The sequence below is a fragment of the Aplosporella prunicola genome, assembly GCF_010093885.1.
Source record: "Aplosporella prunicola CBS 121167 unplaced genomic scaffold K452scaffold_39, whole genome shotgun sequence".
Taxonomy (NCBI): Eukaryota; Fungi; Ascomycota; class Dothideomycetes; order Botryosphaeriales; family Aplosporellaceae; genus Aplosporella; species Aplosporella prunicola.
Genome location: NW_022983567.1, coordinates 36,532 through 59,919, shown reverse-complemented (window position 1 = coordinate 59,919; position 23,388 = coordinate 36,532). Strand labels below are relative to the sequence as shown.

At 56.4% G+C, this 23,388-nt stretch overlaps 9 protein-coding genes across 9 annotated transcripts; 6 read left to right on the top strand and 3 right to left on the bottom strand.

Annotated features, from left to right (window-relative positions):
* Positions 1 to 473: 473 nt before the first annotated feature.
* K452DRAFT_312890 (uncharacterized protein) lies at positions 474 to 4,369 on the top strand (the record flags this gene model as incomplete). Its single annotated transcript, XM_033543599.1, has 6 exons — positions 474 to 551; positions 608 to 638; positions 727 to 1,281; positions 1,341 to 3,755; positions 3,809 to 4,152; positions 4,205 to 4,369. 6 exons carry the CDS (start codon positions 474 to 476, stop codon positions 4,367 to 4,369), a joined length of 3,588 nt encoding a protein of 1,195 aa, XP_033392495.1.
* Positions 4,370 to 4,516: 147 nt separating this feature from the next.
* Positions 4,517 to 5,551, top strand: K452DRAFT_118025 (uncharacterized protein). Its single transcript, XM_033535137.1, has one exon. The coding sequence runs from the start codon at positions 4,663 to 4,665 to the stop codon at positions 5,401 to 5,403; it is 741 nt and encodes a 246-aa protein (XP_033392494.1). The 5' UTR covers positions 4,517 to 4,662; the 3' UTR covers positions 5,404 to 5,551.
* A 1,376-nt stretch (positions 5,552 to 6,927) lies between these two features.
* Positions 6,928 to 8,793, bottom strand: K452DRAFT_302467 (uncharacterized protein; the record flags this gene model as incomplete). The annotated part of the gene is made up of 2 exons (XM_033542594.1): positions 6,928 to 8,636; positions 8,691 to 8,793. 2 exons carry the CDS (start codon positions 8,791 to 8,793, stop codon positions 6,928 to 6,930), a joined length of 1,812 nt encoding a protein of 603 aa, XP_033392493.1.
* Positions 8,794 to 8,911: 118 nt separating this feature from the next.
* K452DRAFT_117985 (uncharacterized protein) lies at positions 8,912 to 9,685 on the top strand. Its single transcript, XM_033535136.1, has one exon. The coding sequence runs from the start codon at positions 9,031 to 9,033 to the stop codon at positions 9,556 to 9,558; it is 528 nt and encodes a 175-aa protein (XP_033392492.1). The 5' UTR covers positions 8,912 to 9,030; the 3' UTR covers positions 9,559 to 9,685.
* A 128-nt stretch (positions 9,686 to 9,813) lies between these two features.
* On the bottom strand, positions 9,814 to 11,426 carry K452DRAFT_302466 (uncharacterized protein; the record flags this gene model as incomplete). The annotated part of the gene is made up of 3 exons (XM_033542593.1): positions 9,814 to 10,626; positions 10,679 to 11,110; positions 11,163 to 11,426. 3 exons carry the CDS (start codon positions 11,424 to 11,426, stop codon positions 9,814 to 9,816), a joined length of 1,509 nt encoding a protein of 502 aa, XP_033392491.1.
* A 483-nt stretch (positions 11,427 to 11,909) lies between these two features.
* Positions 11,910 to 14,416, top strand: K452DRAFT_117980 (uncharacterized protein). Its single transcript, XM_033535135.1, has 2 exons — positions 11,910 to 12,485; positions 12,536 to 14,416. The coding sequence occupies exons 1-2, from the start codon at positions 12,111 to 12,113 to the stop codon at positions 14,273 to 14,275; spliced, it is 2,115 nt and encodes a 704-aa protein (XP_033392490.1). The 5' UTR covers positions 11,910 to 12,110; the 3' UTR covers positions 14,276 to 14,416.
* Positions 14,417 to 18,428: 4,012 nt separating this feature from the next.
* On the bottom strand, positions 18,429 to 18,893 carry K452DRAFT_302464 (uncharacterized protein; the record flags this gene model as incomplete). The annotated part of the gene is made up of 1 exon (XM_033542592.1): positions 18,429 to 18,893. The coding sequence occupies one exon, from the start codon at positions 18,891 to 18,893 to the stop codon at positions 18,429 to 18,431; it is 465 nt and encodes a 154-aa protein (XP_033392489.1).
* A 1,879-nt stretch (positions 18,894 to 20,772) lies between these two features.
* Positions 20,773 to 21,654, top strand: K452DRAFT_117856 (uncharacterized protein). Its single transcript, XM_033535133.1, has one exon. The coding sequence runs from the start codon at positions 20,958 to 20,960 to the stop codon at positions 21,447 to 21,449; it is 492 nt and encodes a 163-aa protein (XP_033392488.1). The 5' UTR covers positions 20,773 to 20,957; the 3' UTR covers positions 21,450 to 21,654.
* A 475-nt stretch (positions 21,655 to 22,129) lies between these two features.
* On the top strand, positions 22,130 to 23,196 carry K452DRAFT_117849 (uncharacterized protein). The gene has a single exon (XM_033535132.1). The coding sequence runs from the start codon at positions 22,311 to 22,313 to the stop codon at positions 23,133 to 23,135; it is 825 nt and encodes a 274-aa protein (XP_033392487.1). The 5' UTR covers positions 22,130 to 22,310; the 3' UTR covers positions 23,136 to 23,196.
* The last annotated feature ends 192 nt before the right edge of the window (positions 23,197 to 23,388 follow it).

Sequence of the window (23,388 nt, the reverse complement as noted above, 5' to 3'; positions counted from 1 at the left end):
AGCAGAGAGGCGGTTTGGACTGCTGCTGCACCCACACCAGACCCTGAGCGGCGGCACTACTTGAGGCCTAGTCGCCTGTCCCCATTGGCCCATCGGCCATACTCTCAAACTGCCATTCGCTCACCTCTCCCATCCCTTCAAGGGTCCCTCTGCCCCAAGAGTCCCGCCCGCCCTTCGCTACACACGTTCGCTGCTGCTGCAAACCCCCGAGTCGAGGAGAGAGAGAGAGAGAGGAGTGATAGAGACAGAGAGAGAGACAACACGAGAGAAGAAGGAGAGAGAAAACTCCAAACTGGCCGCCCTGTCATGCGTATGCCAGCTCGAACGCCCTCCCCTCCTCACCACTACTCCTCTCCCGCCCTTTGCTCCTGACGAACCGGCTCCGCCTCGCCCTGCCTGACCGCACCCGTGGGCCCTGACACCTCGAGTCCCTCGCCCCGTATACCCGCCCTCTCGTTCGTGTCGACGCGACCATGGAATCGCCGGGCCCCTACCCCGAGTCCCCCATGGACGATGTGGATGTCATATACCACTGCAAGGGCTGTGGCGAGGTGAGCACACGGCGGCCCATTGGGAGTCGTGCCGGGCGCTAACCCGCCGTCTGTAGATTCTGGAAGAAGGCAAGGCCTTTGAACTTGGTACGCGTCCATGTCCCATGTCCCCTGAATTGCGCCTTCTCCGTGCCCCGCCTCGCGACCACTTGTCTAATGCTGGTGTGACTTCTAGCTGGGAACCGATGGCACATCGACTGCTTCCGCTGCAACACTTGCGGCACCCTGCTCGACTCGGACGCAAACCTCCTCCTGCTCGGCGACGGCTCCCTCATCTGCAACAACTGCACATACAGCTGCAACGCCTGCGGCAACAAAATCGAAGACCTTGCCATCCTGACCGGCGACCAGGCCTTCTGCGCCAGCTGCTTCCGCTGCCGGAACTGCAAGCGCAAGATTGAAAACCTGCGCTATGCCCGCACCTCGCAAGGCATCTTCTGCATGAGCTGTCATGAGTCGCTTATGGCACGGCGACGGAAAAAATCCAAGGCTAACCGACAGCAGGCGCCGGAGAAGCAAACCCAGCCGCCAATTGTCCTGGACAAGTCGCTTCCCGCCCTGCCGCCCAGCGCTCTTCCCCAGACCACCTCCTTTCCCTCCGATCTCGAGACTCCGCCCGAAGTCGAGACTCCGCCAAACGCTTCGCCCAGGTCTCACCACAAGCCTAGCAGAGATCATCCTGCCAGTCTGCGCCAGGAGTCTTCTCCAGGCACACACGATGATCATGAGGGTACGTGCCACCCCCCCCCCCCATGGCGGCCATTTGAATCTCAGCTGACATTCCCCAAGAACCGCAGATGCTGCCTTCTACGACCTACCGCGAGAAGCGGAGGTCTGCGATGCCCCCCAGGAGCAAGCGCGATACCACCGGAGACATGTTTGCGGACATCCCTTTTGCTCTCGACCCCAACCCCGCACCCGGTCCTTCGCCACTTGCCGACAGCAGAGCTTACGACAATGGGCGGGGGGAACAGCGGGACTACTTCAACGGTGGAAAACCGGGCACTGCCCACAGGGATTTGCTGAAGGACAGCGCTTCGCGGTCGAGTTCCACGGAAAGGAGGAGCAAATCCACGTCCAGCCCCCATATTGCGTACCAGGATCGCGGCCGCGTTCCTTCGAGCGAACGCATTTCGCGCAGAGAAACCACCTCTTCTGCCAATGCTTCTCCCCAGATTGGCTCCGACAGGCCGACTCGTCCGGCTCACAGCAACTCGACCCCCGCACCGCCGTCTCTCGGCGAGGGGTTCAAGTTGCAAGAAGTTCCAAAATCAAAGAAGAATGGGTCGAGATCGACGTCGAATGCGGACGTTCGCTCGCCCGATGGTCACTCACTATCAAGTGCCATCACGTCGCCAGTTTCTGACGTCTCCAACTACACCCCAGGTTCGCAGGACTATGAGCGCGGCGATATGCACCCGTTGGCGACTCCCTTCGGCGGCAAGGTCGAAAGACCCAAGAGAGGGGATTCGCTTGCCGCATCTCAGACGATGCAGCAGCGGAAGGAGCAGACGGCTCCGCCTTCGCCTTCTACGCCGACTGGGCCCAAACACGAGCGCAAGGCCTCTGCTTCATCCGCCTTGCAAAACCGGGACATCAATACTCTAGCACAGCTTAACGGTGGTCTGTCTATTTCCAAGCCCACCGAGTCGCCTACTTCCAGAAGTGTTATGGATCCGCCGCCGCGCTCCGCTGGGCGGGTTGCTCAGCCCGGTGGAAAGGACTCTTCCGACTCGTTTACCGCTCCCAGGTCTGCTCCCGCACCTCCTCCTCATAGTAGTGGTCACAAAACGGCTGAGTCTATTAGCACTATCAGTGAATCCTCGCACCCGATGTCGCCCGTCCTGCGCTACAGCACCGGTGGCGACTTTACGGTTGACGAGGACATGGCTCGGATCTTCCGAGACAATGAAGGAGAGAAAGACCCTAACGTTCTGCGCCGAGTCTCGAATGCGGTCAAGCACGGCCGTAGTTTCAGTGACCGCGGTTCTAGGTCTTCCCAGTCGAACAAGTGGAAATCGCCGCTCAATGGCTCGGTTGACATTAGCAGCCCGACTTCAGGCTCCCCCGAGCAACACGACGACCCTGTCTGGTTGCGGAACCAGCTGCGCCACGCTCAGCAGCGCATCTCCGAGCTCGAATCCGAGAAGAGCGGTCTCCAGGAGAGGAGCAGTGACATCAGACAGGTCAACAATGAACTGCGCGACAAGAGATCGACGATTGCCGTTCTGGATACGCAACGGGAAATGGTTATGCGCGAGCTTGACATCATGACTGACCACCTGAAGAATGCAAAGGAAAGCGGCCGTGCCATGGACTTGAACTCCTTCAAGTCGTCCTTCCTGAAAGACTTTGCGGCATCCTTGGAAGGATTCAAGGCTAAGATCGGCAACGAGATCGAAGAACTGATCCAGCAGAGGAACGAAGTCAATGAGGACATCAAGAACCTCATCATGATGAAGGACAAGGGTTACATGGAGTTTGAGTCTTTGAGCTCCAAGAACAGCCAGCTCGCCGAGCTGAACAACCAGCTGGTGCACAACATCCAGGATCTTTACAAGGCCAACCGCGTGCCCGGAGGTTCGTTTGAAATACAACGGTCTGCCAATGGATTAGGAATTTACACTAACCACCACGCCAAAGAAAAATCAGATATCACCATCTCCGAGATCCAGAAGGCTGTGCAGAACGAGAACTCGATGCAGAACCTTGTCCCTGACCAGGAAGAGCCGACCGTTCTCGCTGCGCCTAAGGTTGTCGACATCCGCAAGACCAAGGCTAACAAGTTCAACTGGAAGAAGGGTGGCCAGGCTGTCGCCAAGAACGTCACCAAGGGTCTCAAAGGCGCCTTCTCCGCGCCCCAAAATGAGCGTGAAGGCGGCGGCGGCGGCGGTGCTCAGTTCACGATTGGTGGCGCTCCGTATGGAGCCCTTCCATCCTCTCAGCAGCAGCCCACCGCGATCAGCGGTCCTAAGCAGATCAACAACCCCGGTGGATTTGGCTTCTTTGGAGGCGGGCAAAAGGTCGGAGGTCCAAGGGGTCCCGAGCAGCCCACCAAGCCTACGCATATCCCCAACAATAGCACTGCCAACATCTCTGCTGCTGAGGGCCTGTTTGGTTCTGATCTTTCTGAGCGCTGCGAGTTCGAGAAGAGCACGATACCTAGCATCGTCCGCCGCTGTATTCAGGAGGTTGAACTCAGAGGTGAGCGCAACACCCTGCCCTTCTCCAATGTACCTGATGTTAACGTGTTTTAGGTGTCGACGTCGAAGGTATCTACCGCAAGAGCGGTGGCTCCGGTCAAGTCAACCAGGTCAAGAATGGCTTCGAAAAGGAAGCGGAGTACGACATTTCGGATCCGGATCTCGATATCCATGCGGTTACTTCGGCTCTCAAGCAATACTTCCGCCGCCTGCCCAACCCGCTCATCACGTTTGGCGTGTATGATGAGCTGCTTGCGGCTGGTCAGCAGCCGGACCTCGACATTAAGATTGTCACTATGCGTCATGCTATTGACAACCTGCCTATTCACCACCGTGACTGCTTGGAGTTCTTGGTTTTCCATCTTGCCCGTGTCATGGCACACGAGGGTGACAACAAGGTAAGTGTTCGATTGAGCATGGATTTTGAAATCATGGACTCACACTGCGTAGATGACATCCCTCAACCTTGCCGTCGTGTTCGCGCCCACGATCATGCGGCCCGAGTCCATCGAGCGCGAGATGACGGACATGGGCCCGCAACGCAACGCCATCCAGGCATTGCTGGAGCACAACAAAACGATATTCGCGCCGGAGCTGGACCCCGTCCAAGTATGAACTTGAACAAGCCTCTGTCACACAAAAAAACACCAAAAAGCAATCGACGAATTTTCCCAGTTTCACACCTCAACGCCCCTTATTCATGACTCTTCAGTCAAAGTCTTGGACCGGCATCGTTGGGCTTCAGATTTATACTTTTTTGAATCTTTTTCTTCGCTTTTGGTTACAGTACCCCCAACGAAGGCCCCGTTTGTTCCTCGACACGTGTATCGCGCGCTACGCCATCGTTTATGTAGCTATCATCATCATCTTCTTCATCTTCATTTTGGTTCGCAGCAGCATCGTTCATCATGCATCATGCATCAACCATGACCGGCCGCTTCTTTCTTCTTCATTCTTCTTCTTTTCTTGGCTTCGCTTGGCTTCGATTCGAGGATCCACTTCTTGTACAGCACATACGCAACACGACGGGCGTGTTCTTGTTCCGCGATTACTTTTTTCTCTTCTTCTTTTTCTTCTTCTTCATTCTTCGTTCGTCTGCTTCGGCTTCTTCTCCACCTCCTCCACCTCCTCCTCCTACCGTCTACCTCCTCCTACCTCCTCGCCCCGTACTGTTGGTTCTGTCGTTCGGGCTCTCGGCCTGCCTGCCTCTCTCATACCTACCCGTGTTTCTCGTGGACTCGGTCCTTTGCGAGCGATTCGGCGTTCGATACCACGGTGCTGCTGCTACTACTATACTATATACTATGCTACTACTGCTGCTGCTGCTCGATTGCGTACGACCCACTACTGCGTATTGCTGCTGCTACTGCTATTCGTCTGTGGACTGTGGACTAGGTACTATTGCTTGCTGTTGCTACTGTTGCTGCTGTTGCGCCTTACCTGTTTCTCGCCACCTTCACCACTATTATGTTTCATTGTGTTGCGCAGTGCTAGGAAACGGTGTTGACGTTGTTGTTGTTGTTGTTGTTGTTGTTGTTGTTGTTGTTGTTGACGACGTTGTTTTGCGCCCTCTCTGTTTTGGTTTTTTTCGAGCTGATGGCAGGTGTTGGATTAGTGTGGCTTGGGTTGGCGCCTTGTGTATGCAATAGGCGTTGCGTGCAGTAGTAGTACCTAGTGTTGAGAGAGGAAAGGTAATAATGGATTGGAATCAATGCAATCAATCAAACAGCAATCAATCGCCTGCGCAGTCGACTAGCCACCTAAGCGAGCGCGAAAGCCAGCACCGAGCGAGTGGGTGTTGCGTGAGCGAGTGCGTGGGGCCTGCCTGCCGCGTCTTGGCGCGTCTGCAGTGTGTTTTGCGTTGTTACCTAGGGCGTTTTTCATGCAAGCGGCGTTGTGCCGGAGCGTGCCGGAGCGTGCCGGAGCGTACCTAGGCGGTGGAAGGGGAGGCGTGCGTGCTGCCTGGCTGCTTGCTTCATGTGGGTTTGGGGTGCTGTGCCGTGCCGCGTGGGCGGTGGTGGGGAGGGGAGGGGTGGTGTGTGGTGTGCGGTGTGGCTGGTGTCTGAGGATGCTAGGAAGGTGGTGAAGGTAGGGAGGTAGGTAGGTAGGTAGGTAGGTAGGTAGGTAGGTAGGTAGGTACCTAGGTAGGTATGTATGCTGGAGCTGGAGCGTGGGGGCGAGTGTAGGTGTTTGTGTAGGTGTGTAGGAGGGAAGGGTCAGTAGGCGTTGTTTTTACTATTACCTATAAGAGGATACTATCTACGGTCGATATGCACAGTATCTAGGTACCTGGCTTATACCATTGCATACTACCCACTGCCTATATACGTATAGCAAAGAAAAAGGCGGGCGAGTAACTAGAATCGGCAAGTAATTACTATACCTATCTACTGCTACTACTACTACCATACTATTATACCATCGCTCTACCTTAGATGCCTACTACTAGTACAACCACGCCCTAAGAATATATATATACACCACCTCCTCCTTTAGCTCTCTCTTAGTGCCCAAGCACGTCTACTATAAGAACAAGCACAGCGAACGTAGGGTGGTTCCGGTAAGGAGATAATCTAGGTAGGCGTTGCGACGTTTTTAGAAATCGTTTTCGCTGGATAGATAGAGGGGAGATGCACTGTTTAGATATCTACCTACCTACCTACATTGCCTACAATGGACCAAACAAGTGCGTAATCCAAACCAACCCATCATATCATGTCACGTCATACAAATCATAGCATACATACACCACCCCGACGGAAAACGAGCGAGTTAAACTACCTACCTAACTTAACTAAATATACGTACGTGCGTGAGCGAGCCCTTATGGGACTAAACGAATGTCGTAACCACTTCTCCCCTTTACCTCCCACCACCACCAGAACGAGAGCCTGACAACCACGTTACGATCCGTGTTGTCGCTATTACAGGCAGTGCGTGCGTGAGAAAACAAAGCCAGGCCAGGCCAGCCAGGCAAGCGCGTCCATAGCCGACGCCTGCCGCCGAAAAAGAAAAAGGAAAAGGAAAAGAAAAGCTAAGGTAAGAAAGATGCGCAAAACGTTTATGGTATATCTCCCCTTTTCCAGCCCTCCTTTCCTTTTTCAACACCTCGCTCACCCACCTAATTCAACCGCCAAAAAGAAGCATTCGCCACTCATTTCCTACGCAATCGCTCAGTACGCAACACCCACCCCCCTCAAGCTCTCCAGCCCCCTACTCGCACCCACACCCTTCCCCCACGACTGCTGACGCCTCACACCCGCGCCCATCTCCGGCGTCGGCGGCACAACCGCAATGCGAATCAGGCGCCCATCCTTCGTCGGATGCACGCCCGGGTACGCGCCATAGCTCTCTCTGATCCCCAACCCCAAGGCAGCACCACCAACACCAACCGCACCACCACCAGCACGCACCTCCCTCGGCGAGCACGGTGGCGACGCATGCGCCACAGACGTGCGCAGCGTCTCGGGCAGGGACGTCGTGGAGACGGACATGGCAGCGGTGCCAGTCGAGGTAGTAGAGATAGGGAACGGCGGCGCGGTGCGGAACGAGAGCGTCGAGGACGTGGTCAGCGCGTTGACGGCCGTCGCCGAGCGCGTGCTGCCGCTAGGCTGCAGCGCGTAGAACGGCTCCGACGCGGCTTTGGCGTGCCCGGCGTGGCCGGGGGCGCGGCGGAACCAGCCGGCGAGGCGGGCGCGCGTGGACGTGGACAAGGTCGTCGCCTGCGGGGGCGAGGGCGCCGACGCCATCGTGGTAGAGGGGGAGGCGGGCACGGAGGGCAGCGGCTGCGAAAGGGGCGTCTGGTCCTGTCCCGCGGCATTGTTGCTGGCCAGCGGCATCGAGAACGCCGAGCCGATATCCTCGAGCGTCTCGCTGCGCACGTGCATCTTGTAGTTTGGCGCAATGGCCGGGACGTGCATGGATGCGGGCGAGGCGCGCACACTGCTGGCTTTTGAGCTCGAGGCCGATTTGGCGGCGCGCCGGCGCTCAGAGACGATGCTGTTGAGCTCGCGGATGGCGGCGTCGACGCTGTCGCGCGTGATGCGGCGCGCGCGGAGCTGGGGCTGCGTTTGTGTCTGCGGTTGTGGCTGCGTCTGGGCTTGTGCTTGCGCCTTCTCCAGCGCGGCGATGGGTTCCGTGTTGGAGCGCGTGTGCGAGGACGTCGCTGCTACGGGCGTGGTGGGCGATTCGGGCAGGCTGTTCACCCGCTTTAGGGCGGAGCGCGGGGGCGCCGGCAGCGCGGTTGCGCGCTCCAGAGCGAGGCGCGAGGCGCTGTTGATGGTGGCGACGCTGTCGCGCTTCAGTGTTGGGCGGGGAGACGGGATGACGTGGGACTTGTCGTCGGTGACGACGGCCGCGCTCGCCAGGCCCTCGATGTCTTCGACGTCGTCGTCTTCGTCGCCGAACGGGACGAACGACGGCACCGGCTTCCGCAGCCCGAAGCTGCTGCGCAGCGAGCCCGTGTCGCAGCCCGAGTCGCTGCGGGGCTTAACGACGGCCTGGGGCGGCATAGCCAGGCCCTCTGGCTGCTTGGTCCAGACCGAGTTGGTGAAGTCGGGCAAGGGCGAGAGCTTGTTCTGGGGGAAGTAGATGGAGAGCTCGAGGGGGCGGAAGCTGCGGCGGCGGGGCGCGATGGGGGCGACGGGGCCGGCGGCCACGGGCGGCGTCGGCGGGTTGCTGTTCAGCGGCGTGCAGCCGTCGACCTTGCGGAAGTTGGTCGGCGCCCCGATCGTCGGCCTCGACGCTGACCGTCCGTGGGCCGTCCAGGGTCGGTTGTCGTTGAGCTTCCCGATGCCTCGCCCGGACGGCTTGGGGTACGTCTGCATGCGTGGGAGGACGAGAGGGCGCGGCTGCTCGTCCGAGACGGCCGAGCTCTTGCCAACTGCGAGAGGAGGTTAGAGGGAAATATGTAGGAAAGAAGATGGGGGGTAAATACCATTAGTGGTTTGGTCGACATAATCGTCGGAAGGAGATGCGGATGCGCAGCACCCGAAAGATGTGGCCAGCCATGCATTAAGAGAGGATTTCCGCGAAGTCATGACCGCGCAAGAGACATTGCCTGCAAGCAGGACGTAGTAGGTAGAGAAAGAAGAAGGGAAGCAAAGGAGCGAACGTCGAGCCAGTCGCCGTAAGCAGCCCGAATATAGTAGTAGTAGTAGTAGTAGTAGTAGTAGTAGTAGTAGTAGTAGAAATAAAAGTCAAAAGTAGAAAGTAGTAGTAAAGCAAAGCAAAGCACAGCAAAGCAAAGCAAAGCAAGCAAAGCAACGCGAAGAAGGATGAGAAAGGGACGACGGGACACACAGACACAAAGGTCGCGACACAACCCAAGAAGAAAGGCATTGTGGCCCTTTTCAAAACGATGCGAAACTTCGAGGCAAGCGCGCGCTGGACCAATGGCGCAGCTCCAAGTCGCTGTGCGAGAAGCGGGCAGGACAGGCGCGTCTGGGGCCGACGATTGGCTGGCCCCTGGCTGCCTCAGCGCTTCCGCAGATCCCTTTAACGCGGCCCTGCTAAGTCCATGCACTGGCACCTCTCTCGCCACCCTTGACTGGCCCTTTTTCTCTCACCTCTTCCCGGCCAAGCATCTCCCGCACATCCTCGTCCTTTCTCACTCCCTCCCCCCACTCCTTGCATATCTACTTCCCATTATAGCTCCGTCTGTTTCACCACTGCCCACGAAACGCCCGCGCGTAGGGCTGAGCCATAAATACATACTACCACCACATACCCTCGACAGCTTGCTTGCTTGCTGCTTGCCTGTTGCGCTACGCTGCACTGCGCCCTGCCCGGTCACCATGATTTGAGTTGTCGTCGTTGTTGACTTGTTGTCGTCTACCTAGCGTTTCGTGCGTGCGTGCGTGCGTGCGTGCGTGCGCGCGTGCATGCGGGGCCTGCCTGCCTGCCCAGAGGCGGGGGAAATTTGCTGTCGTTTGCTTCCTTCCTTTCCCACTTCATTTGATTTCGGCTCTGACTCTGACTACTCACTCCACTGCTACGCTGCCATGTTTCTTGCCGTTTCCTCGTGTTTTTCTCCATCTCAGCCACGAGTCACGTCTCTTTCATCCGTCCAGCACCCGCAACATGTCCTCGACGCGTGTAAATTTCTCTCGCTCGCGTCCCTTTTCCCTTCCAATCGCCTTCTCCGCCTCATCAATGCGCTTCCAATCTCCCCAACTCACTATCCTCTTGGCGCCACCCAACGCCGACCGGACGCCCTCCCAGCCCAGCCCGGAACCATTCAAAAACCCTGCTTCCTGCTGCCAGTCGCGAGCAATGATGTCGGCTGACGAAAATGCATCCTCCATGGTGCTGGCAATGACGCCCGTGGGCCCGCGCTTGACCCAGCCTGCACAGTACATGCCAGGCACGTGAGCAGCCGTCAGCGACGATGGTCCGCCCGCCGGTGTCACGACACGCCCGTGCATGTCGTTCGGGATGATGCCCATTCCCTCGTCAAAGGGAACTCCCAGATCGTCCAGTCCCGCCAACGCCGTCGACTTGTAGCCCACGGAGCGGAAGGCCAACGCCGCGGGCAGCGCCGTCGTCGCGCCCGTTCCCGTTACCCGTGCGCCACGCTCGAAAGGGTCCGCCTCCGGCACAAAGGCCGTGCGCTCAAACTCGACGTGGGACAGCGACCCTGCAGCGTTGGGTGAGCCGTGGAAGGCCTTGGGTGAGTGAAGGAACTGCAGGGCCCACATCTTGCTGGCCGACGACGCAGGGTTCGGCGAGCCTTCCGATAGGATTTTGGTAATGCGTTTCGCCTGGCGCGTCAGCTTGTAGCTCTCCGGAGGAAACAGCGCCGGGTCTATGGGCTCAAATGCGATGCCTGGGAGCCCGAGCAACTCGCGAACTTCTTTGATGGTGAAGGCGGCCTGGTGGGCGGTCAGTCACGATGGTGTCTGGGCGTCCCGCCTTGCGCCGTACCTGCATGGGGCCCCTCCGCCCGACAATCCTGACGGACCTAACTTTGCTTTGCGCCAGCCTGTCCAATGCTTGCGGGGCAATGTCTGTCTTGCGAAGCGCGTCCACGTCGCTTAGCAGTATCCGCGCCACGTCAAGCGCAACGTTACCCTGCCCGATGACAACGGCTTCTTCACCGGCGTCGAGCTTAGGGTCCAGGTCGGCGTACTCTGGCAGGCCGTTGTACCATCCCACAAACGCCCTAGCCGAGTAAACGCCTGGCAGATCCTCCCCGGGTATGCCCAACCGTCTGTCCTTGGAGGCGCCGTAGGCGAAGAGGATGGCATCGTAGTGCGGCGCCAGCGCCGTGAGCGGTATGTCGTGGCCGACGTCGACATTGCCAACAAAGTTGAAGCGCGGCGACTGGGCGACTTCCTCAAACTTGTCCTGACAGTTCTACAAGCGGCGTCTCAGTACAGTCACAAGACCCGCCGGCGTTCCATCTAACCTTGACCTCCGGGTGGTCGGGCGCCACGCCAAACCTGACGAGCCCGTACGGCACAGGGAGGTGCTCGTACATGTCGACGACCGAGTCCTGTATTCTGTTCAAGACGCGGTAGGCCGAGTAGAAGCCCGCGGGCCCGGAGCCGATGACGGCGAGACGGAAGGGCCGGCCATTGTGGCGCGAAGCATGGGCGATGGTGTAGGGCCTGGCAAGGCGCGAGGCGCAGCGGTGGCAGACATTTGGCACGCGACGGGTGAGGTGGTGCATGGCCTTTTGGGTTTTGGCGTTGGTGAGGTTGAGGGCAGGATCGCCGACGATGGGCCGCCGTGACAGGCAGCGTGACCGTGAGTAATGAATGTCTGTCCGTGCTCGCTCGCGTTGGGCGGTCGCGGTCCATCGCGATCTGATCTGTTCCACTGCTCTCTTGACCGCCCGCCCGCACGTTATGAGGTCATACCGGTATCCGGAGCAGCCGCATGTCCGTCCGCTCCTCGACGCCGGAATACGAGGGGATTCGGGGGCGTGTTTTTTTTGAAGTGATGTCGACATGTCGGCGCCGGCCCATTGGTGCCCTGGTGCGCAGGCATTTTCAGGGACTTTTCGCTCCCGTCCGCTAGGCCAGGCACACGCGAATGGCAGCCTGACCAGGACGACTTCTGCGGGCTTTTCGGCTGGAAAGACAGCAGGACAACGTCACTTTATTGGTCTAGCAGGGATCTGGCACGCTTTGGGCGTTAACGGCGACGCGACCCGCGAGCCGTAGCCGTGCCGCGCGTGTTGTCTGGGCGACGCTTTGCACCTCCTCCCGCCTTTTAACTACCATCTCCACCCTCCCCATCCATGCGCGTCTTGGCCGCGACATTCCTCGTTCTTTGTCCTTGAACCAAGTCAATGCGACGCCCGCCCACGTGCGTTGCTTGAAATACAATCGTTAGCCAAGCTGTCGCGACAATGGGCCGTACCGACCAACCGTATATGTACAACGCGCCCGCGAACCGCCTCTCCACCTCGCAGGACGCCCTCTACGGCTTCAACCCCAAGGCCGTCACCCAGGCCAGCAGGTCGCCGCCCAAGAAGTTGCCGCCGAAGCAGCAGGATGGCCCGCTCGTCAACTTCAACCGCCATCCGGACAGCTACCTGATCCTGCCCTATGGCCGGACAAACGCTCAGCCGATGAACCCCCGCATTGTCACGCACATCAAGTGGGCCAGATATGTCCAGATGGCTTTCAGAGTGCTGCAGCTGCTCGGCGCTATTGGCCTGCTGATCTGCGTCATCTGTGTCAATGGGACACAGGACACTGAGGGCTGGATCCTCAGAATACCCGTAAGTGACCGTTTGTGACTGCTGATGCTCTTTTTCGCTGACCGTCGCAGGCTGCTGTTGATCTTTTGGCGTGCTCTTATGCCATATACCACCTCATGCGTCCCTCCAAGGGCCGTACGCCTGCCAGTTCTGCGGGCTACCACTTTTTCGCTCTCTTCGTTGATCTCGGTCTCCTTCCATTCTATGTCTTCACTGCCATGATGGCCGAAAGCAACTGGCAAGAGGCGCCGGGCACCGAGGGACGCTGGAAGTCGTTCTTCTCGTCTGACGTTGCAACTACAAAGATCCTCCTTGCCACCTGGTTGTTTGCCGTCACGGACGGTGGCTTGCACTTGTTCACCTTGGCACTCGACTTGTATCTCATAGTTGTCTTCCGCAAAATTGCGCGTCTGCCGCCGGACCTGAACCCATTCGAGAGCAACCTGACGTCGCGTCGCTCGAGGAGGCACAAGCACAAGAGAAGCTCCGTGACGGACGTGTTAGTCACGGAAAAGCGCCTCAGCGACATGACGGGCAGCAGCATCTCACTGAGCAACCCGTCGAACGTCTCGCGGGCGCAGGATCCCCTCATCCCCGACGCGCGCACCATGCCCTTCTTCCGCAGCCGCGCCGAGTCCTCCGACAACTTCTCGCCGCACAACCCGCGCTCCGCGGCGGCCGCCTCGCACGCCCACCTTCAGGGCCCCGACCAGACATACCAGCAGCCGTACCCAAGCCGCGCGTCGCAGCGCTATGCCGACGGCAAGGCGCCCTTCAAGGGCGACACGGACTTTGGACTTTCGTCGCCGACGGCCTACTCGCCGTATGACGACCACTCGCCCACCTCGCCATATGATGCGCACTCGCCTACGCGCCCCTCGCGGCACGACTCCCTCAAGAACGACAACTGGTTCGTGCATGACGAGGACGCCGTCGGCGGCAGCAACGAGCGCCCGCGCCGCTTCAGCTTCGAGGAGTCCGACTACGGCTCTGATCACGAGGACGAGGACGAAGCCCATGAGCGCGCGATGCTGCGCCCAGAGCCGCTGCGGATGAACCCGCCGACGCCGTCGCCGAAGCCGGAATCCCAGCAGCAGCAACAACGACAGAAGCACGACCGGCACGACAGCCAGCAAGCAGGCATCGGCAGCGCGTACTCGCCGCACTGGCGCCGCCAGCAGCCGCCACAACTGCACCAGCCGCAGCCACAGCAGCGGTTCTCGATGCCGCCGATGCCGACCTTCCAGAGCGCCATCGGCAGCATCAGCGGCCGCAGCGACGCCAGCAACGACGACCACTACGGCGGCAGCGGCGGCGGCATCGGCCGCGCCCTCACGACCACGAGCCGCCTGACCGACTGGACGGAGATGATGGTAGGCGGGCTGCGCGTGCCCTCGCCGTCGGAATACCACGTCCTGCCCAGCCACAAGGAGCGCAACAACTCGTACAGCAGCAGCAGCTCGCACGGCACGAGCAGCGGCGGCAAGAGCAGCGGCCGCGGCAACCGCTTCTACGGCGATTTGATGGCGGCGCCGGCGCCGGGCGGCGTGAGGCAGCAGCGCAGTGCCGAGCGCGTGGGCTTTAGGGTCGATCGCAGCCCCCGCGTCGTGAGCCGCACGGGTGTCGACTATTTGGATAGTGGGGATGGAGGGGAGCAGTGGGATGGGGGTGCGCATGGGCATGGGCATGGGGAGGGCAGGGGCCGTGTTGTAAGTGGGCGGGCGGCGGAGGAGGGACGGGCTGGTGCTGGCGCGGGCGCTGCGTCCTGGGGGACGGGGTTGACGCAGCGGAAGGTCAGCGGAATGGCTTAGGTCGGTGGTTGGTGTGGTTGGTGTGGTTGGTTGTTGCGGGATTGAGCTGAGTGGTGGCTGGGGCTGGGGAAAGGGAAAAAGCGGTGGCTGGGACTGACTGGAGGAGCTCCTCAGTCCCCACTGCTGCCTCTCTGCCTGCTTTGGGCTTCTTCTGCATGCATCGCGCGATGCAGCTTTTTTAGGGTTCTTGCGTTGCGTTTTTGCGTTGCGTTATTTGCGTCTTTTGAGAATTGATTCCGGCGGGGTTAGGGCGGGGTTGGGGTTGGGTTGGGCATGATATCACTACGCTTTGTTGCGCTGCTGGGTTTGGGTTACGATTAGGTAGGTACCGGTACCTACATATTTATAGGGGTATGGAAGACTTGAAAAGGTTTGGGATAGGTACGATGGTATGATGGTATGGAGGTACGATGGTATACATATTTTTTTTGGCCGTGTGGACTTGTTTATGTTTATGTTTATGGTATAAGCACGGCACAGTGCAGCGTATCTCCCACGAGAGGCGTCGCTCGGAGCACAACCTGGCGAACGGTGCCCTGGGGACGGTACGGGCTGTTGTGTGGGAACGTCTGGCGTAGACGTGCCTCGCTGCATGATGGTTGAGTTTGAGGGGTCGTTGATGTTGGTTAGTGAGTGGTGGGTGGGTGCGGTTGCGGTTGCGGTTGCGGTTGCGGTTGCAGTGGTGGTGATGGTGGTGGTGATGAGTGCCGATTTGTGACGTGGATGCTGAGCTTCTTGTGCGCGTGTTGGTGGTGTGTGAAGTAGCAGCCTACACCTACACTTACGGCCAGGCAGGGCGGTAGTGTGGAAGAAGGTCCAAAAAACAAGTGTCTGGAGAAGCAATCCAATCTGATGGGAATCTGTGTGGCTTGTGGGAGGACTTGGGCAGAATCTTCATCAGGTCAACCAGCTCTTTCCCAATCTCGGGGACAACCTAAATGAGCTGGCCAGGGAGCTTGGGCTCTCCGTCGATCAAGGACTTGGTTGGGGCCTTTTCGATGGCCTCATAGCATGTATCCTTATAGGGGTAAGTGAGCCCGTTGTCGGTCATCTTTGCTTGTCACCCTACCCCACATCTTTTGGCTATGTGTGTCTTTCTTTGGGTTCTGAGGTCCGATCGCTTGTGGGCGGTTGGATAGGAACGCTGAGGGGACAGTGAGGGGGGTTTGACTTTGTTTGGTCGCGCGGTTGTGTTTGTGTGGACTGGATAGATGGGTTGGTTGTAGGGAGTGGTTGTTGGGAGTGTGTGGTATGGCTAGCTAGGATGGAGATGGCGGCGACGGCGGCGGCGGCGGTGAATGATAAGCCGAAGAGGTTGGGAAGTCAGGAGATTTGGGTCGGGGGTATCAGTGATTGTGTGGGACACAGTGCTTTGAGAAGAGGAAGTTTGTTCGAAAGCACATTGTCAACGTCTTAGCGGATCTATGTGTAAGTGTCGGCGTCGTTGTTACTGGTACTTTTAGAATTGAGGTATTTAGGCTTCGCGTCGTGGAGGGTGGATGTTCTGTTCTGCACTGCATGGAAGGAAGAATGGTCAAGATACATGGGAAAGAGGCCCTTGATATGGCCGGCTGCTACTTACTTATCATAACTAATAAGGAACCAAGCAACAAAGCGTCAGTCCCGAGTTAAAGAAGCTTACCCTTTTTAATCACTTTATAGTGGCAGTGATAATCGACAAATGCGGATGGAGATGGTGCTGAGTATAGCCTGTACCCGGTGGTGGTGAACGAGACAATGCCGGCGAGTTCCAGTTAATAGGAAGTGCTGAAGTTGACATCGGAATGGCAAGTTCGGGAAGTTTTATATCGAGACACCCGGCGGTTGCCTTTCAGTCTTCTACGGCGGACAGCGCGTAGGTTGTAACTGCGTCTGTACAATCAATGTCTGCGTTGACGGCGCCTAAGTCGCCTGGAGCAATTAAGTGCGGCGGCGGTAGGTTGAAGGTTCAAGAAGCAATAGAGAGGTGTTTGTGGGGTGCTTGTGAATGCGAGTATGGTTAGGGAGTTGGAGACGGAGACACGGGATTGGAGAAGTGAAAGAACCTACCCTTTCATGCACATTTTAGGACTCTGGATTGGGCTGGGGTTGTGGGTAAGGATCTAATTCTCCGTGAGGGGAATAATCTTTCAAGCGCTGCTTGTATAATTGAATTTTATATTTAGCACCATGTCCACATTCCTCTTTAGTGTGGAAAAATACTGGCCACATATGTTGATGTTAAACGTATCGGAATGGGGTTTTGGACGCTTCAGAAAGCAGTGGTTAGGTAAATGTAACGGAGATAAATATACTAAAGAAAATAACAGGGCCGAATTCGAGATTCGAAATTTAAACCTACTGTCAGCGGTGATTTAGGTGACTAGTTTGTATACAATAGGCGAGTTTTAAAGATAGCTATACCATAAAGATCTTGTTCATACATACGCCCTTGTATAGCTACTAGTCTAGTGCTGCTGTTTGGGCTTATATCAACAGTCAGTTATCTGCTAACTTATATTCATCCGTGATTTCTCTGTTGGGTGACTGGTGGAGTGTTATTACTGTCTTAGGTAGTAATACAATTACTTGATAATGGTGAGAGCGTTCGCAGCATAAAAAATTCACTGTAACAAAGGATTCTAGATCTTTCCTGTAGATACTCCGCATGGCAGTTAGAGAGATAGTTGGATTAAAGTTCGCAACGGATTATACCATAAGATTCAAGTAGTTACTGACCTAGATTATGGAAGTCTCAAGCCTCTTATAGATATAGTGGTAAGAAGTTAATAATACGGAGCGTGTTTGATGAATTTACTTATGGTGTTACGCTGACCGTGACAAAGTGGCTGCTTCATGTCTATTCACGTTGGATATGGATAAACGCTACTGATTGGCCGGTACTCTACTAAAAAGAAGCTCGATCGTATAGGCTAAAGCACTCAAGCAGCTTAGGTTCAACTTAAGACATCTACCGAAGACGTCGACAAGCCAGGGGCGGTGTTAACAGTTACGAAACATAGGCGACCTAGCCTCAATGCCTCCTTAGTACCTGATTAAGAACAAAATTCTGACAGCGGCCGTGGCGATACTTGATAAATATAGAAGAAATAGGTGCCGAGGATCGTTAATATAAATAATTAAAAGACAAGTTAAAACTATAGCGTCGAAGATGCGCTTATTATATTATTATCATCGGTAATATTGTCTAAGAGGGTTGTATATAAATTAGTACCGGATAATTTGTTCACTCCTTAACTACATATTAAGTAATATCTACGATGCATATAGAGTACTCCTTAAGTAGTTATTATAAGCCGTTACGCTATGGCCAGCACGCATTATATAACTATATAAAAGTAAAAAGATACAAGGTATAATAATATCCAAAAGTATATAAAGATAATATATATATATATATAGAAGCACTAGAGGACTCTATAAGTATACGAAAATAAAAAATTTAAAGAGTATAAGGGTACTTATAATAGTATAAGGATATAAACTATCTAGGACTAGAAAGTATATTATATAGTTTTGCAGATATGTAATTATATAGGATAGGTAAAATATCTAGAGGGTAGAAGCTTTCCTAGTACATAATAGCGAGTTGTTGTAGAATAGTATGTTTGTAATGGGTCTGAGAACCTCCTTGTGGAACTAATATATAAAGCCTCTGCAAGCTTATAAGGAGGTATGTCCATATGCTTCCTACAACGAATATATAATATGGCGTAGAGTGAAGACAGTTGGTTGAGGAGAAAACGAAAGTAAAGGACAAGAAGAGAGTGGGGTTGGGTGTGAGAGCAGATCTACTTCTGGCTTTTAATTGCGGAAAAGACGCTCTTACAGCCAGATTCTCTCTACTATAGCATCTACACCATCCTCTACATACACACTGCATTATCCAAACTAACACCAACAACTGTATCATAGCTTAGTCACCGCTTTCCCCATCTACTCCTACAAAGCTCACACCCCTTTCTCTTCATTTCTAGGCTTCTACTTCATCGATGATTCAATCTCTGCACATTGTTTCAAAAAAAAGATGCCTTCAGGTGGGGCTGTGACGGTGGGTAGAAAAAGATCCACGAGATAGAGGTAAAACCTAGAGACTAGATAGCAGACGCTGGAAGCCAAACGTGGACGTTCTCTCGGGCGATGACGTTCCCCATCACTGAAAGGCGGCGTTGAGTGGTATGAGGATGTCCTGCTGATGAGTGACAACAATGTCGCTGCGGCGATGATCAGACTGAGACAGGAATTTCTGCCACATATTGTCCGCTATCTCCTCGCTGAAACCTAGAAAAAGGTAGGTTTCTTTGCTATACAGAAACTTGGGTATGGTAATGAAGTCGGCTTCTTCGTTGGCAGCTGTAGCGGCGAAGGACTCTGAAGTCACACTTATCAAGGACGATCTCGATGAGCTCGATACCGGAGGCGATAGACAGGCAACGGAGACCTTATGCTTGTTGTTTGCCGGCGCTGATAAGAGTCCCAAGCCTTCTAGTGGGGCGGCAGCATCGTTGCCTATCGTTGGTGTAAGGCTCAGACTTATGGCTCTTGGTGTCGCAGCCATCCTGTCGGACCAGATCTCTTTGGATGCTGTAAACGCTGCTAGAACTCGTAAGACGAGCATGATCGCCAGTCCCGACCTAACGACACCATCCTCATCGAAAGGCAACTGTTGGCAGCGTCGACACACACTGCCAGAAAAGGCAACAGCAACCAGCAAGCCAGTGGCCCTACCTTCACTCAGGAAGCCAACAGCAAGTCCAAGTACCGCCGTCCCATCTCCGCCCTCTAGCCCACACGCAGCACCCCAGTATCGCCCACCAAGCCCACGACCCCAAACCACACGTCCAACGACCACGACCACGCACACCACGCACACCACGCACGACGCGCCCACGCGTCCCAACCCGCGCCACACGCACCGCGACGTACCCCCGCCGCGCGGCGCGGGACGGAGATTGGTCTCGCCTCTCTGCGCGAACAGGGGTATGCGCGGCAGGGGGTCCCAGCGCCCCAATCCAGGCCCAGGGCAGCGATGGCGCGTTTTGCAAAGTGTGAGCTCGCGTGGCAGCGCGGCGGCTGATTAGCCGGGAGACACGGGCCCAGCACGGGTACGCGGCTCGATTCGAAGAGGGTGTGGGGGGGGCGTGCGGTGCGAGTGTCGTGTGTGGACGGGTTACCGCGTATGGGGTTTAAGGGTCGGGGCGCTGCGGAGCGTGTACGGTCGCGAGACGGGTTGGAGGAGCTCGCTGCGAGGAGGCGCGCGTGTTGTCTGCTTGTGTTAGTGGCTTTGGTGTTGCGTGCGGACGGTTGCGTGGGGGAAGTGTTGTCAGTGAAGGAGTAGGAAGGGCGAGCGGTGCTTCGGGTCCTGATGTGCCGAGAGAAGGGAAACGCAAAAGCAGTTGAGGAAGGGGCAGCTGCACTCCATAGAATTGGCATCATGCGAGATGAAATGGCCAATGAAAGGCGTTGTAAATCCAGGAGAGACTCTCTAACGACTGATGTCAGGCTGACTTTGTTGGCCAGTCTGATTAGCATCCAATTTGTTATCGCGGTATCCATATCCCGCTTCCCGCTCCCCGTTGCCCCAGCTTGATGCTGGTTCGTCTAGCTAGTTTTGGCGGCAGTGGGTTGTTGATCGTGAGCTTAGAAGCTGTTCGGAAAACGGTATGAACTGCCAATCCCATCCCGAACTCGGCCACACTGAAAGAAATTGTAAGCTAGCAGCATCTCAGGGTCTCTCTGTGCTGACTGAATCCCAACTGCGGAGGGTTCCGAAAGATGAATTGGTGGTTCGGAGCGTTCCGAAAAAAGCAGAACGGTCTAGACTTTATGAATCCATATAAATTAATGGAAACTCAAGCTCAAACGCAGGTCAAGGGGCTTGGAACAACGTTCGAGATGCTTACTTAACCGCTCTGATATCTGTTCCAGCGTTTCATTGTTATCACAGATGCGCGTGCTATAGAATATTACGCATAGATATACAAGAAGTGAGACATTCTTACTAAAAAGTGGGTATAGCAAATAGCCTGGCGGTATTTTAGCCTTATCACCCACAAAGCTTGAATGCGGGAGGGGCGGGTACCGCTTTTCATTAAAGTTCTTCCGTGGGTTTTTCATTGGCGTGCAGTGCGTGCATCTTTCGCGTGGCTCGGAGGGGTTCACTACCGGGCAGCCCCATACGTGGCGGCGACTAAATTGTTTGCGCTCCAATAAAAACCTGTCTCACGGCCACCAGATGGTCCCTCTCAAACGTGAACATGTTTCAATGGGCGTGGCGGGCGTCTTGGTCAATGAACAGAGCTTCTCAGACAATCTCTGCTAGCAAGCTAGCAAAGTATTGGCATGCCCCTGTGAGTTGTTGGCGTCCGATAATCGGAGTGTGTTCCATCGGACGACTGGGCTTCTGACCGCCGCCACAAACGGACGTGGCCAAGAAGTTCGAGCAGTGTTCTCGCTTGTCTGTACCGCTTAGGCAAAGCTACTGGTTAGTGCTAGCGGTGTCTCAGTGTCGCACAAGAGACATTATTTAAAGGCAGAGAGAAGGTGCGGTGGAAACTATAGAGACAAATAGAAACGACGAAAGCTGAATAGCGAATTGCGAGCGAGAGTGGATTGATAAAAGGCGGTGGGTGTCAGGTACGTAAAAAAGTAGACAAACAGGTAGAGGTGTAGGCGGCAGGAAATGAAGAACTGCACGGCGGGCTGCACGCCTACCACAAACACAGTCAGACAGGCAAGTTATATAGTGAGTCGCACAGCCAAACACCCACAACTTACCAGACACTTACCGCAGCCACTGCCGCCCTCTCGTTCACCATCACAGCCCTCCAACCCCACCTCCACAACCCTTCCGCGTAACAACCACCTTCATCACCACGACGGCAGAAAAGAAAACAGAAGAAGAAAAAATTATCTCCATTCCCTCGGCACGACGACGAAGCATCCTACGAGGACCCCTCCACTTCCACGCACACACCCCCCACCACCGGCCGCGCAACCCGTCGACGTAACGCAGAGGGCGCGCACCCTGCGGCGGCGTCGTAGTCGTCGTCGTAGACAATATTTTTCTGTGCCGGGCATTGCATCGAGATCTCCGAGGCCGGCCGACGGGCGCCAAGCGTCGAGATGTGGCGCGATGCGTCGCGTTTCGCCCTATACTACCAGTATAGGCTGAAAAAATAAAATTGCAAAAGAGGAAAAAGCGCCCGCGGAGCGGAGCCGCGACGCAGCGCGCCGACGGGACGCGCGGCGCGGCTACGTACTTACATTGGTTTGCTTTGGGCTGGCCCCGAGGTCCGAGAGGGGATGAGGGGCTTGGCGAACGGGCTTGGTGGCGGTGGTAGCACTTGGTGTTGAAGGGAAGTTGGAGATGGGCGTGCGCAGTGGCTGTGGTGGTGATGTCGATGATGGGCAGGCGGTGTAGGCAAAAGAGTAGGTAGGTAGACAGAGACAGGCAGGAATCTACGGTCGGCAGGCGTGGGTGGAAGGGCCGATGCGATGTGCAAGGACAAGGGACAAGGGGCGCTCTGACAGGGGGGTAGTTCCTGTATAAGGCGCCTACTTTTTTGTCGCGAAATCCATGATTACGACGCGTGCCGCGCCCGGCACCGGGTACCTGAGGCTGGTCCGTCGCAATAGCACAGTAGGATGCGAGCGGCCGAACCGGGTATCCGGTAATCTCCAGGAGCGAGGGCAGAGCGGGCGCCTGACGGGCACAAGGGGACCCGCCCAGCCTTATGCAACCATGCACGCCTCCCGTCTGGGGCGGGTGGGCGCAAGGAGCGATGCATCATCTGACTCAGCCGCGGGCGCAGCAGTTCTTACCAGCCCATGCAGGTCTCACTTCTTGCCGGTAAGCGGGCGGCCCAGTCCCATGGCCTTCAGCGCATCAGGGGCAGCAATGTCAACGGGCACTCTCGATCGACGCGGCTGAGCTAATATAAGAAGCATCACGCAAGGGATTGCCAGCCCGCCGGGTCTGCCCGTGAGCTCGACTGCCCGCGAACGACGATGACGACGACGACGACAACCGCCTATGCATGCCCGTCGTCACGTCGTCGCGGCCAGGTGGAGCAAGGGCGGCGCCATCGTCCATGTCGTCCATGCCGCCGTGCGCCGGGCCTCGTGGCACGGGTGCGTAGTGGTGGTGGATGATGATGATGATAGAGACAGCCAGACTGACGGACGCCCGGCCGGCCGGCGCGACGGCTATGAGAACGCGAGAGAGAGAGAGAGAGAGAGAGAGAGAGTAAGGTGGGCGAAAAAGAAACGACTCACTCTATTCCATGCTCCAGCCATGCACCGGCTTCCAATGGCGGGCGGAGAGATCAGGGCCATCATCCAGCTGAGCCATACGAGCCCTTTGCACGGCCTTCTTCATCCACGCCCGAGCGCTACTACCAGGCGCCCGCTGATATATCCCTTCCCTCACTCCCCGCTGCTGTGCTGCCCAGCGACTGGCTTCTTGTCCCGCAGCCCTGGCTACCTACCTACCTACTCTCTCTCTCTCTCTTTCTCTCTCTCTCGTCCCCGGCCTTCACCTCCAAAACACATTGACATTCTGCTTCTCAAACTTCACATATCTTCGCATCCACGTCCGGCGCCTCCGGATTGTGACTCAGCGCTTTGGCCTTTCGCGGGGAAAGCATTCCAAGATTCTCAGCTCAGCCCCTCCTGGGGTTACTCTGCCACCTGCCTGCCGCCCGTCGGCTCAGCCCGCCCGCGCGCCTTGGCGCCTCGCACATCCCTCCCGCCGCCCACTCCCCGGTTTCTACGTTCCCAAGAGGCAAGCCTCCCCCGGCAGAGCCGCATCGGGCTCCCGTCTGTCATTGCCACGTCCCTGGATCAGCTCGTGGGCTGACTCAAGGAAAGCTTACAGCTGACTGTGTAAGTATTCATGCCATAGCCTGCACTGCACCACCACCAACGCGACTCACTCCGCATCCGCCTTTTCCCTTGCATGTTCAGACACCCGTCAAGCTTCTTCTATACACCCGACCAATCCCCACCCGTTCCGCCTGCCCGGTTTTTTGACCTTTTCTCTATCCAGACGACATACGTCGAGGCTAGTCTCACCCGCGCTCGGTTTCGGCAAGCAGCATTCGCCGCCGTGA

What these genes read in the sequence shown, in the direction of transcription:
- K452DRAFT_117985 (XM_033535136.1), top strand. Translation starts at nt 9,031, where the DNA reads ATGAGAAAGGGACGACGGGACACACAGACACAAAGGTCGCGACACAAC.
- K452DRAFT_117856 (XM_033535133.1), top strand. Translation starts at nt 20,958, where the DNA reads ATGAAGAACTGCACGGCGGGCTGCACGCCTACCACAAACACAGTCAGA.
- K452DRAFT_117849 (XM_033535132.1), top strand. Translation starts at nt 22,311, where the DNA reads ATGCATGCCCGTCGTCACGTCGTCGCGGCCAGGTGGAGCAAGGGCGGC.
- K452DRAFT_118025 (XM_033535137.1), top strand. Translation starts at nt 4,663, where the DNA reads ATGCATCATGCATCAACCATGACCGGCCGCTTCTTTCTTCTTCATTCT.
- K452DRAFT_117980 (XM_033535135.1), top strand. Translation starts at nt 12,111, where the DNA reads ATGGGCCGTACCGACCAACCGTATATGTACAACGCGCCCGCGAACCGC. An exon ending in GCTGGATCCTCAGAATACCC is followed by an intron (nt 12,486 to 12,535) that starts GTAAGTGACCGT and finishes TGACCGTCGCAG; the next exon opens with GCTGCTGTTGATCTTTTGGC.